The sequence below is a fragment of the Ailuropoda melanoleuca genome, chromosome 14 (assembly GCF_002007445.2).
Source record: "Ailuropoda melanoleuca isolate Jingjing chromosome 14, ASM200744v2, whole genome shotgun sequence".
NCBI lineage: Eukaryota > Metazoa > Chordata > Mammalia > Carnivora > Ursidae > Ailuropoda > Ailuropoda melanoleuca.
In genome coordinates, this window is record NC_048231.1 from 16,334,676 (window position 1) to 16,349,468 (window position 14,793).

General features: G+C 40.9%; 1 protein-coding gene across 40 annotated transcripts in view; it reads left to right on the plus strand.

The window, feature by feature from the left end:
- Window positions 1-14,793, plus strand: part of TTLL5 (tubulin tyrosine ligase like 5) — a 279,806-nt gene that overhangs the window by 54,586 nt on the left and 210,427 nt on the right. For 39 of the 40 annotated variants that reach the window (XR_004620456.1, XR_004620457.1, XR_004620449.1 and 36 more), the window contains 4 exons: window positions 235-342; window positions 10,588-10,669; window positions 12,243-12,304; window positions 13,391-13,485. Coding sequence is in view for 31 of the 40 variants with exons in the window: in XM_034643121.1 (XP_034499012.1) it covers window positions 235-342; window positions 10,588-10,669; window positions 12,243-12,304; window positions 13,391-13,485 (347 nt within the window). In the remaining 9 variants the exon portion in view is untranslated. The remainder of the gene's footprint in view (window positions 1-234; window positions 343-10,587; window positions 10,670-12,242; window positions 12,305-13,390; window positions 13,486-14,793) is intronic. The other variant, XM_034643104.1, reaches the window with a different exon arrangement.

The window sequence follows — 14,793 nt, forward strand, 5'->3', positions numbered from 1 at the left end:
TGAGTACAGTCCCCAGCACCTACGTTCTGGACTGTGTCCGCTTATTCACAGATTCGCCTTCTCCTGGAGTACCTATTTGCATGACCGCCACCTAGAGACTTTTTGGAATGAGCACACGCGCTTTTATAATCACACTGTGTTCTGGAATCCAGTCTTAGTACTCCATGCGTTATAGTGTTTCTTCCTTCTGCTGCTGCTGCTGCTGCTGCTTCTTCTTTTTTTTTTTTTTTGTAGCGTTGATGGCCCATGTGGAAGACCTGATTATTAAGACTATAATCTCTGCTGAACTAGCTATTGCTACAGCCTGTAAAACCTTTGTTCCTCACCGCAGCAGTTGTTTTGGTAAGGAGACTCAAGAAGCTTACTATGTTGTATGCAAAGGGGCTGGGGAAGCTGGGATGGGATCCCGGGGGTAGAGAGGCTTAGTGATTCTACAGAAGTAAGAGGTGTGTGGCAGACTTTTCTTTCCAGGCTCACATAGCACATGAGGGTCCCACTAAGAGGTCAGTGGGGAGCTTACTTGGAGGTCCCCTGAGGACTCACTAGCTTTCTGTGTGGGAAGCAGGGATTGGAACTAAAGTATGGGTCTCTTTGTCAGAGTGCAATCAGAAAAAGCCTGCAATGGGACTGTAGAGGAATCCAGCTCTAACAAATATATTCCAGAGCTCCTTGGCAGCCAGACTGGGAACCGTTCCAAGAAGCTCTGGCTGGTACCAGTATGTGCTTTCTCCCAGTTTCCAATGACTCCTCCTTTTTGTTTTAGTATTCTTTCTAGTGGGTTTCTCCCTGCACCTCTCTTTCTTCTCCTCCTCTTCCTCCTTCCCCCCTCTCCTTTTCTCCCACCCATAACTCCCCGTTTGCACACAGAAAGAATAAGAAACAGTTCACAACTCCTGGATTAGGAAGCCTGTTGCCTACTGACCCACTGGCTGTGACTGGCACTAAGGGCGCCCACGCACGTTTGCTTTCTGTGTGGATGTGAGCTTTTCAGTGATTGCCAGCGTCAGTGTCTGTAAAGTCCACTAAGCTTTCAGCAGATGGTAGGCTTTGTTAGTAGAACACACTAGGGTCATTGCTGGGGGGATATTTAAAGTAATACAGTAGTGAGGATATAAGGCGTGGCTTGCTCGGGAGGCAGGGTAACAGGAAAGTAAAGAACATGGGTGTTAGAGCCTGCTGGTGTTAGTTTAAAAGCCATTCGCACCCCTTACTAGTTCTCTTATTTTCAGCAAGTTACTCCAGTCCTGTTTCCTCAACTTTAAAATGGTAGTAATGATGGTACCTACCTCCCAAGGGTACCTTGAATCAGATGAGATGATGTGTGCAAAGCACTTGGCCCAGTGTCTGCTCCTCAATTTATACCCAATAGAAATTATTTCTTTGTTATTTTTATAATTTTCTTGACCTTTTTCATGGATTATCGTAATAGTCAGTACTTGAAGGGCACTAAACAAAGGGAGGTGTTGAGACTCCGAATAGAAGGGTGTAAATAAACCAGGACCTAAAATTATATAGGAAAAGAAGAGGTTGTGACATCTTTTCTAAATGGAGATATGTTTGTGTTTTGTAAAACCCTCACATGGCTCCTTAGGCTTAACTAGTAAATAGAAACTTGATATGACTTCAAGGCTTCTAAGGACCTGACCCCAGCTGAGTTTTCTAGAAATTCTAGAATTTTCTAGAATCTCCACTTGCACCTTATAATCCAACTACACCACTGAGCACTCCATGCCTCTGTGCCTCGGTATAAATTCTGCTGTCCTGTCTTCGTGGAACACTCGGGTTCATATTCTAAAACTCAGCTTGACCATTGCCTTTTCTAGGAACGCTTGCTTGACAAAGTGCCCTGTTGTGTCCCCTTTCTCATGCTGTTCGATACTTTGTTCTATTATGTTCTTTTCCTATCATCTTGTGATGTTTCGTTTACACATGCACTTCCCCGGTAGTCTCTAAGCTTATCTTCTCAATTCTCAGTAGCCACTGTATCTCTCCTTCCCCTCTCACCCCCTTTTTGCCAAACCAAACCTTTCACCGTCTCCCTGGACCTGCCAGGTCTTTCCCTCCCCCTCTGCCTTTGCACCTGCTTTATCCTGTGTCTGACAAATTTTTCTCATGTTACTTTACTTAATAGATTACGGACCTCTTTTCAAGACGAAGACAAATATCAATTCTTTGATTTTTTTCCTAAGTATTCTGTTTATAGTTAGCCCTCCCAGCCCCCAGCTTTCCATTCATAATCTGCAGTGGCATCTGATTGTCATCTGGGGCCTGTTTATGTGTCTGACTCCCCTCCTGGACTAGAAGCTCCTTGCAGACAGCAGCTGTGTCTCCCTAGTTTCTGTTCCTATTGTGCACAATAGCATTGTTTTTGCTCTTAGAGGATGTTAAAGAAATGTTTGTTGAATGAATCATTGGTACTTGCTTTAATTGCCTTTTGGTGGCCTGATAGTAGGCTTCTCAGTAGATCTGGTTTGGTAAGGGTCTAGAGCTCTGTTATTTAAACTGTTTGAGGGGTGGTGGTGCATAGAACATATCTTCTTTTCCACATCTACTTGGCTCTTATATGAGGGTTTCTTGGCGTAAAAACCTTTGTTGTAGAAATGATCATAAGCTGTTCTGAAGGTTTCCTTTTCTATTTGTTTTATTACCTGATTGCCTTTTGGAAGCTTGAGAATTTCTGGAACTTAATGGCAGTAGAGATTCCAACATGAAATAAGCAGTGACTTTCTCTGACTCAGTGAAATGCCCCTAAATCCATTTCATCATCCATGGGTCCCCTTTCCCCCTCCCTGCTTTTCTTCAGTTTTAATAAAGTGAGTGCATCTGGAGTTTTTTAAGTTGTTGACTGTCTTCTTGGCTTTTGTGGTTCTAATTCCACTTCCTGTCAGCCCTGGGATTTTGTGTGCTTCGTTAACCTCCTCCCATCAGATACGATTTTGTATACGTGTATATATTTGTGTGAGTCTCTCTGGCTCCCGCTGACTCCTGCTAACTTCCCCTGGGGTTTAAGTTACAAGGAATCAACTGGGTTTGGTTTTTTTTTCTCTTTTTTTCTTATTTGTTTTAGAGTAAACAGGAATTGAGAGCTTCCCAGAATAATTTGGCTTGCACAGAACATTGGTGTTTTTAGTGGAAGCCAGTAGTCCAGTGATGGGGTTCCCTATATTCTTTTGGTTGTGGTTTCACCCGTACACATTATGGGTCTTGGCCAGGAGCGTTCTATCACTATCTAAGTGTTTCTGTCCTTATGATTTCTTTCCCACTCTACCATCTGTAATGTCCAACTATGCTTTTCAGTACTTCCAGTATTCTGTTCATTTGTTTATCTATGCATTTAGCTTATTTTCAGTCCCTGTATAGATTATAAGTGTTGTTCCTCTCAAGCTGGATTTTACATGGGATGATATATACATACATCTGCGTTGTATTATTGGCATTTAAATGTAGACTTAGGAACCTTCACAGATTACCTGAACTTAGCCATGTAATGCCTTCTCATAGATTTGTACATCTGGAAAGGACCCCAGAGAATAATTAGTCCATTGAGGACTGAGAAACGAAGACCGTTTCTGAGGTTCCAGACTCGTGCGTCGTAGGGCCCACATGAAGGAGATCCGGCCTGGAGGGCAGGAGCCCACAAGATGGTTGGCTGTCAGGTCATCTTGATCATTGCACTCTTGATTTATAGAGTTTTTGATGCCTCTCCCAAGAAAATAGATTTCTGGCACTCTAATTTTTACTGCCTTCAAGATTATAAAAATACGGTACCATGTGAAATATATGTGTAAACAGCAACCCTTCAAATATGCTTAGGAAATTGGCATGGTGACATAACTGGCAATGAGAACGGCTTTTTTGACCAGTTGGAGAAAAACAGCCAAGAGCAACAGGATGTTAGCTGTCCTTTACAGATGCTGCTGCTGACAGCAGTTTTATCTGTGTGTGTGAGGATGGCTGAAGTAACAGGCTATGATCCTGGTCCTCTCCGGCTTGGGATCCTCTGAGCCAGCTGTCCTGCCACTTATAGAGGTGATGAGGCTGACCTTCTTTAGATTGGAGGCCAGTGACGTCTTTGCTCGGGACAATCTGTGCTCAGTACACCTCTCTCTGTTGAATGAATGCCAGTTTGGCCTTCCATCGCTCTTGTTCTAGACCATTCATAAGGTAAGCTGACTTTCTCAAAGGGTAGGTGTCCATAAATATTTGTTGAAGCAACGAAAGTGGGCAGCATACATTCCCCAATTATGTAAACTACTTGACCATCACCAACAAAAGTCAGCAAATATTTCACTTTTCTTTCTTTCTTCTTTTTTAAACAGTTCACTTTTTGAGAGAGTCTCCTTTCTGCTTTATCCCATGCTCCTATTCAGGTGGGAAGGGAAGTTTACTGTAGAAGGGGCTTGGGAGGAAGTACCTACTGTTTGTCAAGCACTTTTCATTGGTTATTCCCTTTAGCCCTCTTAAGAGTTTTGTTGGTATTTATTACCCATGTTTTATAGCAAGGAGAAAGGATTCAGAAAGGTTAAATAGTCTGTCCTAGGTCATGCAGTTAACAAATGGCAAAGCCAAGTTGGGGAGCCAGGTCTCTCCTGCTCTTTCTCCATTTACAGAAAGATGAGTTCTGAAGAGTCCGACCACTTCTGGCATGCCCCATCTCCTGGATTCTCCTCCTGCTTTCCTGTAACTAGATCTCAGGAAAAACGATATCATTCTCTCTAGCAGATCAGGCCTGAAAAAAGGCACTCTTTTGGCTGTAATCAACAGTACCGAGTCCCAGATACTCCTTTCCAATCTACCTTTACATATGGTAGCCAGATACCATATTGATGTATTGGACTAGTTAACAAATTGGCTCTGGGCTTTTTCTTTTATTTAGCTCATTTTCCTGTGGGATCTTGATCTGCTTTTTTCCAACTTCTCCTTCTGGACCCCAGATAAAGACTTCCTCCTTAGGTTTTCAACTCAAATGCAAAGCCAAGGTAAAAAGAATTTCCTTTATACAATAGCATTTGACTGACAGTGCACACTGGCTAATGTCAGCACTTTCCACCGCCTCAGGATTACAGCTGCAGCTGGGGCTTTGTTTCTGGGGAGGGTTAGTGGACTGATTCCACAATTAGTGCTGTGACATGTTTAGTAACCTGTTAGGCATTGGACACGTTATTATTTTCCCTCGCAAATCTTTCCCTCGCTTCCTAGGCCACCCTTTATCAAGTTTTGTTTTTTTTTTTTTTAAATAGGTCTTATACGTAAAAATCGTAATAAGACTTTTATTGTCTTTATGGTTACTAGCTTTATTATAAATATTTCAAGTCTTGTCCCAGGGTTATTTTGGGGGAGTAGCTACATATTACTTTGTCTCTTTTGAAAATTGTATTTTTCACTTAATTTTTTTTCTCTTTTCCTTCTCTTTTCTTTTCCTTCCTTTTAGTGTTTCTTGATTGCTTCCTATGTGCTTTTTATGATGCAGGCGGCCTGCAGTATAACGATGTGTGAGACATGGCCCTACCCTCCAGTGGTGGGGAGGAGCAGACATGAAATGATAAATGACAGTACAGGTAGTAGAGTGACTCGGGTACTCCTGGAATACACCAGACCTACCAGCGATGCCTAGGGGAAGCCAGGGAAGCCATTTCTAACAGAGGGACTATGACGTGCCCAGTGCAGTGTGCAGACACAATGTGACATTTTTCTGAAGCGGGAAGCTCATTATGACTAGATAGAGCCTGCATGGGAGGGGGTGGCAGGAGACGACGTTATGGAAGTAGATCAGGGCCTGATTATAGAGGACTGACACGTTTAAATTCATCCTGTAGACAACAGACAGACACTGGATTTTTTTGAGCAGGAGAGCAATAAGATTATTATTATTTTCTTCCATTTTTATCAGGATTTGACCCAAAGCTTGGTAGGACAGAATTACAACAAAGAGAATACTGTACAACATGACTAGAAGTGACTAATTTAAAATCCTGCAGGAGCCAACCTGACATCAAGTGTCTGTTGTTGGGCCAGTTCGCAGCCTGTCTCTATCTATTAGATTTATGTCTTAGAAATTCTGGTGGCTGTGTGGAGAATGGACTGCAGTGGGGAGATACTAGTCCTAGGGAAACGAATGGGGAGGTAAGAAGTATGCAGCAATAATATAGACTTAGCATGTGATCCAGCAATCCCACTTGTAGCTGTTTACCCAAGAAAAGCTGTTCACACAAATACCTGTACATGAAGGTTTATAGTAGCTTTATTCATAATCGTCAAAAATTGGAAGCAACCCAATGTCCATGAACTGTTGAATGGATGAACAAGTTGTGGTATATCCATAACATGGAATAAAAGGAATGAACTACACTATTGAAACACAGTTACATAGATAAATCTCAAAAGCACAGTGCTAAGTGAAAGAAGCTACTGTCAGAGGCTAATACTGTATGATTTCATTTATTTGACTTTCTGGAAAAGGTAGAGATTAGATCAATGATTGTTGGTGGGATGGGGAGTGAGAATTGACTCTAAGGGGCATGGGGAGTGTCTGTGATAGAATTGTTCTATATCTTAATTGTGGTGGTGGTTAAACAACTATGTACGTTTGTCTAAACTCATCAAACTACAATTTAAAAGGGTGAATTTTGTTGTATGTAAATTATACAGTAATTTTATTCTCTCAATAAACTTGTTTTAAAACAAGAAACAATGATAGGTGGATGAATCTCAGAAATGCTAAATGAAAGAACCAGACTCAAGAGAGTGTATACTGGAAGCTCTCATTTATATAACATTCTAGAATGGACAAAATGAATCTATGGTGAAAGAAATAAGAATAGTGATTATCTGGGGATGTGATGAGGGGAAGCAGGCTATTTACCAGGAAGGGGCATGAGGGATCTTTCTGGGCTGATGGAAATGTGCTTGTGGGTTGATATGAATGTAGATTACGTGGATGCCGAAATTTATCTTGCCTGATCAAATTGTACACTTAAGATCTGTCCCTTTCATTATATATGAATTATAGCTCAAAAGGGAATATAGAAGACTGGATTAAAGAGAATTATAGAAGAGATCTGGTAATGTGTAGGATTTGGGAGGTGGTGAAGAGAGTGCTTCTAGCTTTGGAGACTGGTGGATGGGATTACCATTTTCTAAGGTGAAGAATAATGGGAAGCCAAACAGGTTTGGGGGAAAGATAACAAGTTATGTTCTGTTGAGGTTGAGTACTCATGGGATATCCTAGTGAAGTTGTCTAGAAGGCGATTGGAGTTATGGATTTGGTGTCCAGGAGACACTTGACTTAAAGATAGAGATTTGAATGTCATCATCATAATATTAATTGCAGCCATGAGAATACATGAGATCACCCAAGAAGAGAAGTAGAATTGAGAAGGAAAGAGCCCTGAGGATGCCACCCTGAACAAACCTACCAGTGACTAGCTTGGCAGAAGAGAAGGAATGAAAAGAGGAGGAGAATCAGAAGAGAGCAGTGTCCTGGAACCAAGGGAGAAGAAAGTTCCAATAAGTAAGGGGTGGTCAACAGTTTCAGATGTTTGGTGGTCTTCGGTGATCACAGCGAGAATAGGCACTGACTTAGAGAATGGGAGCAGAAGCAAATTCTTACGGGTTGGGGAATGAGTAGGCATTAAGAAGGTTAAGGCAGCTAAGTGTAGATTGCTTTTTCAGGAAGCTGCTTTCAAGAAATAGGGAGATAAGGGTACCAGTGTAAAGTAGAGGTGGAACCAGGGTTCTTCTCACTTAGTCACTAGAATATTTTCAAGTTTGTTTTGATTTGGCTGGGGGCTGAAGGAAATACATCCCATGAAAGAAAATTTTCCTGAAGAAACATTGTTGAACAGGGTGGTAGCAACAGCCCTTTGAAAATTCTTGCTCTTCTGTCATGATGAGGACAACACAGAGGAACAAAGAAAGTAGCTCTCAGAATGGGAGAAACCTAGCTTGCCTGCACCCTTTAATGACAGGAGCACTGGTAGATCTCATCCTGGATACCGAGTTTTTGAAATTTTAGACACTGCTGCCAAAACCCACAGTATTGAAGGTGAAGTTTTAATATTCTCAGTACAACCTACTTTTTACCTTTTAAAATCTTGAATGTCCATGGAAAAGACCAGTCGTAAGTTAAAAGGGTCATTACAAGGATCTTTGTAGCCTGTTAAGGGCCCAAATTATTTTTCTTAAGCTGAATTGATTATTTTAAAGAGATAAACCTGATACAAATGCTATTTTTTCATACCATTTACCATTGCCCCCCACCCCCACCCCCTCCAGTTCCAGCCTCTGAGAGGAGCTGGGCTTTGCACTGGGTTGTAACGCTATCCCAAACTCAGCCCACTTTAGATGGTCATAGATCCAAGCCTTGTGCACGTACAGGTACAGTCAGAGCCAAAACTGATGTTAAGATTTTTAGCATTGACAGGTTTCATGCACCTGAGTAAAAATTTCGTTGGCACCGTAAAGGGTGTTTTCTCTCTTTGGGTTATTTTTTATTTTTCTTCCCAGAATGTTAGTTCTCAGCCTTTCAGCTGAGATTCTTGGAATTTGCCTCTTAATTTGGGAAATAGTCAAATAACTATGCTGGCTGTTTAATGCAAGGTGTTTAAATAATGGGGCTCATTGGTTGTCATTCTGTTTTCAGTTTGTCTTGATTTGTGGTTGATTCTGCAAATCTGGTCACTGTGTGCATCAAGCATTATTCTTGCCCTGTTCCTTGTACTATTATTATTAATAATATTACCATTTTGTGAAACAGTTGAGTCCTGTGCTCTTTCTTGTGTAATGTTGACATGGACTTGTAGATTTTGAAAGTAAGTTTTCCTTTTTAAATGCCTTATTTAGTGCTATATCACAAAATATTTTTTTTTTCAGATTAAAAGGGGAATATTCTGTGAGATGATTGAAGATTAGGTAAAATATTCAGAAGAATGTACTGGCCATAAAAGTTGTGAATTTGTTACCTAAAAGAGATAGGTGAAGGAGCTTTCTTTTCTTTACATTTTAAAGTACAAATAATTGATTTTTGTGTAGTTACATGAAGGTAAATCCCATCTCAGACTCTCTTTTAGTTTGTGATTATTTTTGCTAATTAAATTGAATCCTAAATAAGTACCATGGAAGTAAATTGATTCATGACAACTTTTCCTGAGAGAAGAACTTGAATATCATTGTCTACTCAGTGTTGCACAAATAGGAATTTTGGATATAACATTGAGCGTACAAGTGGTTGACAGATGGTGATTAATAAGATAAAGGAAATGACAGGATGCTAAAGAAATACCAGAGACAGAAATGAATTTCCCCCAGTTCCACAATGAATAAATGGTAGAGTCATGAGAAGGATCCAAGTCTCTAGATTCCCCTTCTAGGATTCTTGGTCCCATATCAGACCTCCTCTTCAGAAGACAGTCTTTGGCACCACCCTTCTAGAAACTTACATTTACTTTTCTGTGTTTTTGAGAGGATTGAATAATGGGAGAATCCTCCTTGAAGTAAAGACATTTGTTTCAAAATGAGTTTCTGGAAGGTACCTGGTTGTGTTCTGTAGGTGTGAGCTGTGGCCTGTGAACTCTGGTTGAACTGTAAGGAAGCTCGTCTTTTCTCTTGGAAAGAAGATGTAGATAGTTTATTTGAGGGACACGGAGTGGGAAGTTTGAGAATGAGGGAGGCTTCTGAAAGTTAGATATATTTGATCTACGTATACCAAAGATGACTGTGGAGAGGGTCTCATTAATGATAAGAGTCAAGGTTACCAGCTGAGGTTCCAGAGTTAGTGTCATATTACCCCTGCATCCTGGGAGAAAAGCCTGCTTATGGTCTTGGATTGCTCTTTGCAACAGTTGAGGAGATAAGGAAGAATCAGTAAAGAATCCAGAAACCATGGAAATTTTGGTCTCTGGCTCCTTCCCTTTTTCAGTGATATTAGTGGTGCAGGATGGCTTGTCACAGTTCTGCTCTGTCTGCCACGGGCTCCCTCCTTTCTCTTCTGTCTTTCTATGTTGGGCCATTGTACTTTATTTTCTGTCTTCAAAGGGAAATTGAAACCATAGGAGAGGGGGAGAATAAATATATTTTACACTTAGATATCTTCTTGACCCAGGCTGCAAAGGCAAGATCTTGGTTTAGGAGAATGCAATGGAAGGGCCCCAGGGAGATTTCTCCAGTAGATTTTTCTGTTTTCAGAAGATGGTGGGATAATCCAGAACAAACCCAAGCAGCTTTGTTGTTGGATGCACTTGTTGCATTCCCATTCCCAACTTTTTTTTTTTTTTTTTTTTAACCATATGTACAGCAGAATCATGCTTGCTAACTTTTAGAGGTCAGGTCACTTTCTGTGTAGAACTCAGCAAGGTCAATAGAGTGGGTGATAAAAACAGTGGAATTTTATAACAGTGTTATCTCATTATCTCTAGAGTTTGATTAATTTCTCTTGAACTTGAAAGATTCTCTGCTTCTACTTGCACTCATTACTTATACTCACCAAATTTCTAGGCCTTTTGTGGGAGTTGATTGGATTCAGTCTTCCAGATTTTTTTCAGCTGTAACATAGAAAGTGATCTTGTGTATTGTGTTATGTTGTATTTCTAGAACTCTATGGCTTTGATGTGCTCATAGATTCTACTCTGAAGCCATGGTTGTTGGAAGTAAATCTCTCCCCTTCTTTGGCCTGGTAAGTAGTCTGTTCCATCAACTAGAAAAGGACAAGCCTTCAATGAGTAGCACTAAAACACTTTTTTAAGTCATTTCTCTTGGCACTAGATTTTTAACACTAGTTATTAGATAGAAATGACTAGAATTTCTAAATTTGAGGGATTTGTGACATGTGGTTAACTTCCAGATGGTAACCATGAATCTCTATCTTACTAGCCAATTTGTGATCTATGATAACTGTCTTCTTGAGCTCCTACAGGATGCTTCTTGTGTTTATTTTTATTTCCAGTTCTCTCTCTCTCTCTCTCTCTCTCTTTAACTTTGTAGGTGTTCTGCTAAGGCTAAAGAAATACATGAGGTATTATATTTCCTTTATTACTAAAGGTTTATACAGGCTCAAATCCACATATACTGTAAAGGTATAGAGCTGGGCCTAGGGTAGTATATATAATATTTGGTCCTTTTACCCTTTCCATATTCTGGTATGCATCTAAGATTAGAGTGTAAAAACTTCAATCTTAAAAAAATTTTTTTAACCTATCTCTTGTTTAGAAGAAGTAAAGAAACATATTTTTCAATACCAGAAGGGATTGTACTTATATCTGCAGCTGTACCCAGAATTCCTATTAGCCATATACTTCTCTAAACAGCTAGAGAACCCTAGAGATTTATGCTAGAGACCACCCAGTGGCTGCATTTTTAAGGATGAAAAATGTTGGCAAAATGCCAAATAATCAAATAAAGACAGATTGACTGCTTCGTGGGGTGGGAGTTCAGCTTAACCCCAATAGTAAGGTATAGAGCTAGATATCACAGAGATGCTTCAGATGTTGGGCTACTCTTTTGTTAAGTCAGCTCTTTGGAGTTTGCCCAGCCAGGTGCATCATATGATGTTAGAGATCCCCAGAATGATGCAATGGTCCAGCAGCCAAAGTAATCTGGTTCATGGAGAAACACCTCAACACCAAAGCCAACACGATAGTCACTGCCACAGGGAGGCTTCCAGCTTTCAGTTCATGTTTCTGTTTCCATGTGGGTTCCTGCTGCATCATCTGGTGATATTTTGGTATAACCTGTATTTTTTTGCCCCCTTTCACAAGCCTAAAAGCTTAAGAAGATTGATTTAGAACAGAAAATGAGGCCTTAAAAAAAGTACAAAGACGACCAGTGTTTCTTCTCTTGTGTGTGAATGTGGTTTGACTATTGTAGCAGTAAAAAATAATTTGAATGGTGGACATACTCATAAAAGAGCATATTAAAAGTCTAAGCCTCTAAAATCCACAGTGATAATGAAGCAATATTCTTGACTTGTACACAGTTTGCATTACACAAGACCTTCTGGAATAAAAAGACTGCAGGTCAGGGGATCAGCTTTGGTGCTGGACCTGCCCTACAGAGGATGAGTTTAACAGTGGGCTTTTATTTCTAGTATTTTTGTCCAGATTTCTTTTTCCTTTTCCATGGATTTGATGTGCTTTATGTGTTGCTTCTCGTCGACATTTGGAAGCCCTGCCATATTGAGGCCCATTAGGGGTAGTTATTCTGTTAATCTATAACATTATCAATTGTCCTTGCTTTCTCTCTTCTAATAGTGATGCACCTCTGGACCTAAAGATTAAAGCCAGTATGATTTCAGATATGTTCACTGTTGTAGGTGAGTAGTAGTGTTTTCTGAAGACTCACATAAAGGTTAACCAGAGCATCCATTTTGTCAGGCTGGTCTCGAGGTGTTGCCAACTGGCAGTTCCTAAGCCATGCTGAATGTTTTGTACTGAAAAATTATATTTTCAGGCAAGTGTTTATATGTTTCTACTCCCCCTGGCTCCATCCTGTCCTGAGGCTGAACCACAACTAGGGCTGAGACCTAATTCCTGGGGCGCTGGCTAAAGAAGCTTTGTTACAGAGGAGACTGGCTATATTTCTACTAGGCCGTCTCTGCTGGTGTCAACATGGCCCCGCCTGTAATAGTTAGAACTGAAGGCGGCCCAACGACGAAATCCCTTTTTGAGTAGATAAGCCAAAACTCTGAAGTGGAGATGGGCAGTCAGGTGGGTATATTGTGGGTTTGTTGTTGTTTCCTAAGTACTCTAAAAAGGCACAACAGAATATGTTTGAAATGAACTAGTACTTGGTGTACAGCAAATGCTGTAAAACTTAGCCACTCTAGTCTCCCTGGATGGGAGTCTACTTCTTTTTAGGAAGTAAGTGAACTGAGGGCACACCTAATTTCTTAAGCCATAGATAACCTGAGAAGCCCACTTTGGAAGGTGCCAGGAGACGGCCTTCAGCGTTCCAGAAGTAGATCTTGTATGACAGGACAGGACCCCTCACCTGCTTTTGGGTTCACCAGTAAAAACAACATTATTTTCCAGTCACCCTCTAGGAGGCTACTTTAAAATAACTTGTTTTTATAAAGAACTGTGTATTTTTAAATGGTGGTTTGTATTTTTACTCTGACGTTCATCAAAAATCCACATCTCTTTTTCAATCAGAATCAGCTCCCCAACAAGAAAGGTTGATTTATCTGCATATTTTCCATTCTTGTGCTGTCCAGTTTTGGTGGTTTGACGTTCGAGTGGAGTTGTGTGTCTGAGAGAGCCATGCCTAATCCTCCTGGGGATGGATCTCTGTAATATTTATGACCGTGAAACTGAGTTTGTATATCTAAAAGAAAAGGTACAGCTAAACCTGCTAAGTTCTTAGAAATGGCAGGTTTTAATGTTTGCCATTCCCCATTCAGGATTTGTGTGCCAGGACCCTGCCCAGAGGGCATCAACCCGGCCAATTTATCCCACCTTTGAGTCTTCCAGGAGAAACCCTTTCCAAAAACCTCAGGTAAGCAAATTCAGCAGCAGGGATCCCAAGGAGGCTTAGTGGAAATGTAGCTGATGTAAATGAGTGAGCTGAAGCACTATGCATATGACGTCACTTAGAGCAGGAGAATTTGGGGATCATTCCAGACAGGAGGGAGTTATATTCAGCTGTGGCTGTTAGCATATGCTTTTAATGCTTTCAAACCAACTTATTCCCTGCTTTATGTTTTCCTTTTCTTTTGCCTTTTTTTTCATTATCTGTATTTTTTTTTAATCACCCGTTTTTTTCCTCAAATTGATATGCTCATAAACAAGGCACAGAGAGGGAGCCTACAAATGCCTAGTCATTACTCTGCTACATTCTTTTTGATCTTCAGGCTAACTTTGTAAAGAAGATGCTTGATTGAAATAATATCTTCTCTATAAGCGCTCAGTGATCGTGAGGTGTTAACTGAGGTTAAATGAGATAAATGCCTATAGAATCCTGTGCGTGTCTGAAACGTCACTTATCAAGCGTTGCTCCGGTCTTTGTGTCCTCTGCATTTGTGTTCCAGTTAAACCAATCAGCTCATCGTTCTGCCTGCTCATTCCATCATCTAATCCATCGCTGCCTGTCTAGACCTGGCTAGTTTCCACTTGTGTTTTTTCCCTTAATATTTCTTCTTATCTAAAAGGTCTACCTTCCTGCTCTCTTCCCGTCTAGATTGATGACCTTGCCTGCTCAGAAGTTTGGAGATCGTTTCCTATTAAATCCATCCCATTCTGTCATGACCTTTATTTTTTATTTCAATATGATGTACTTGTTCTCTAGCGCATGGTTTTGGCATTCATCGATTTGTTGCTTTGAAATTGTCCAGCGTTCTTCCACTAGACTGTAAGCTCTTTGAAGGCCGAAATAGCTGCTGCTTCCCCTTCCCTCCCCTTTCTGTTTCTTCTCCCCACCATTGATTCCTCCTCCACCTCTCCCTTCTCCTGCCACTGCTCGTTCTCCTTTTTTCCTTTAGCTTGCTGGTCTCATTTCGAGTAGTGCTATATCTGTCTGCCAAGCTCCTCACTGTCACACAGTTATACTTCTAGCTTTTCATTAGAACAGGGTCTGCAAACTCAAATGTCTAGAGGGGCTGCAGGCAGACAATGGGAATGAGGAAGAGGGCCAGCCAGGTACAATACAGCTGAGAGGGACACGGCTGTGCCAGACCGGAGCCTGTGCCCCGTGTTGAAAAGGGGCAGCTGTTTGCTGCTGCTCTACCTGATCATTGCCATGCATGTTGTCAGACCTTCCTACTGTCAAGAGAAATCAGAAGTCTTATTTTAAATATTGCCAACTGGT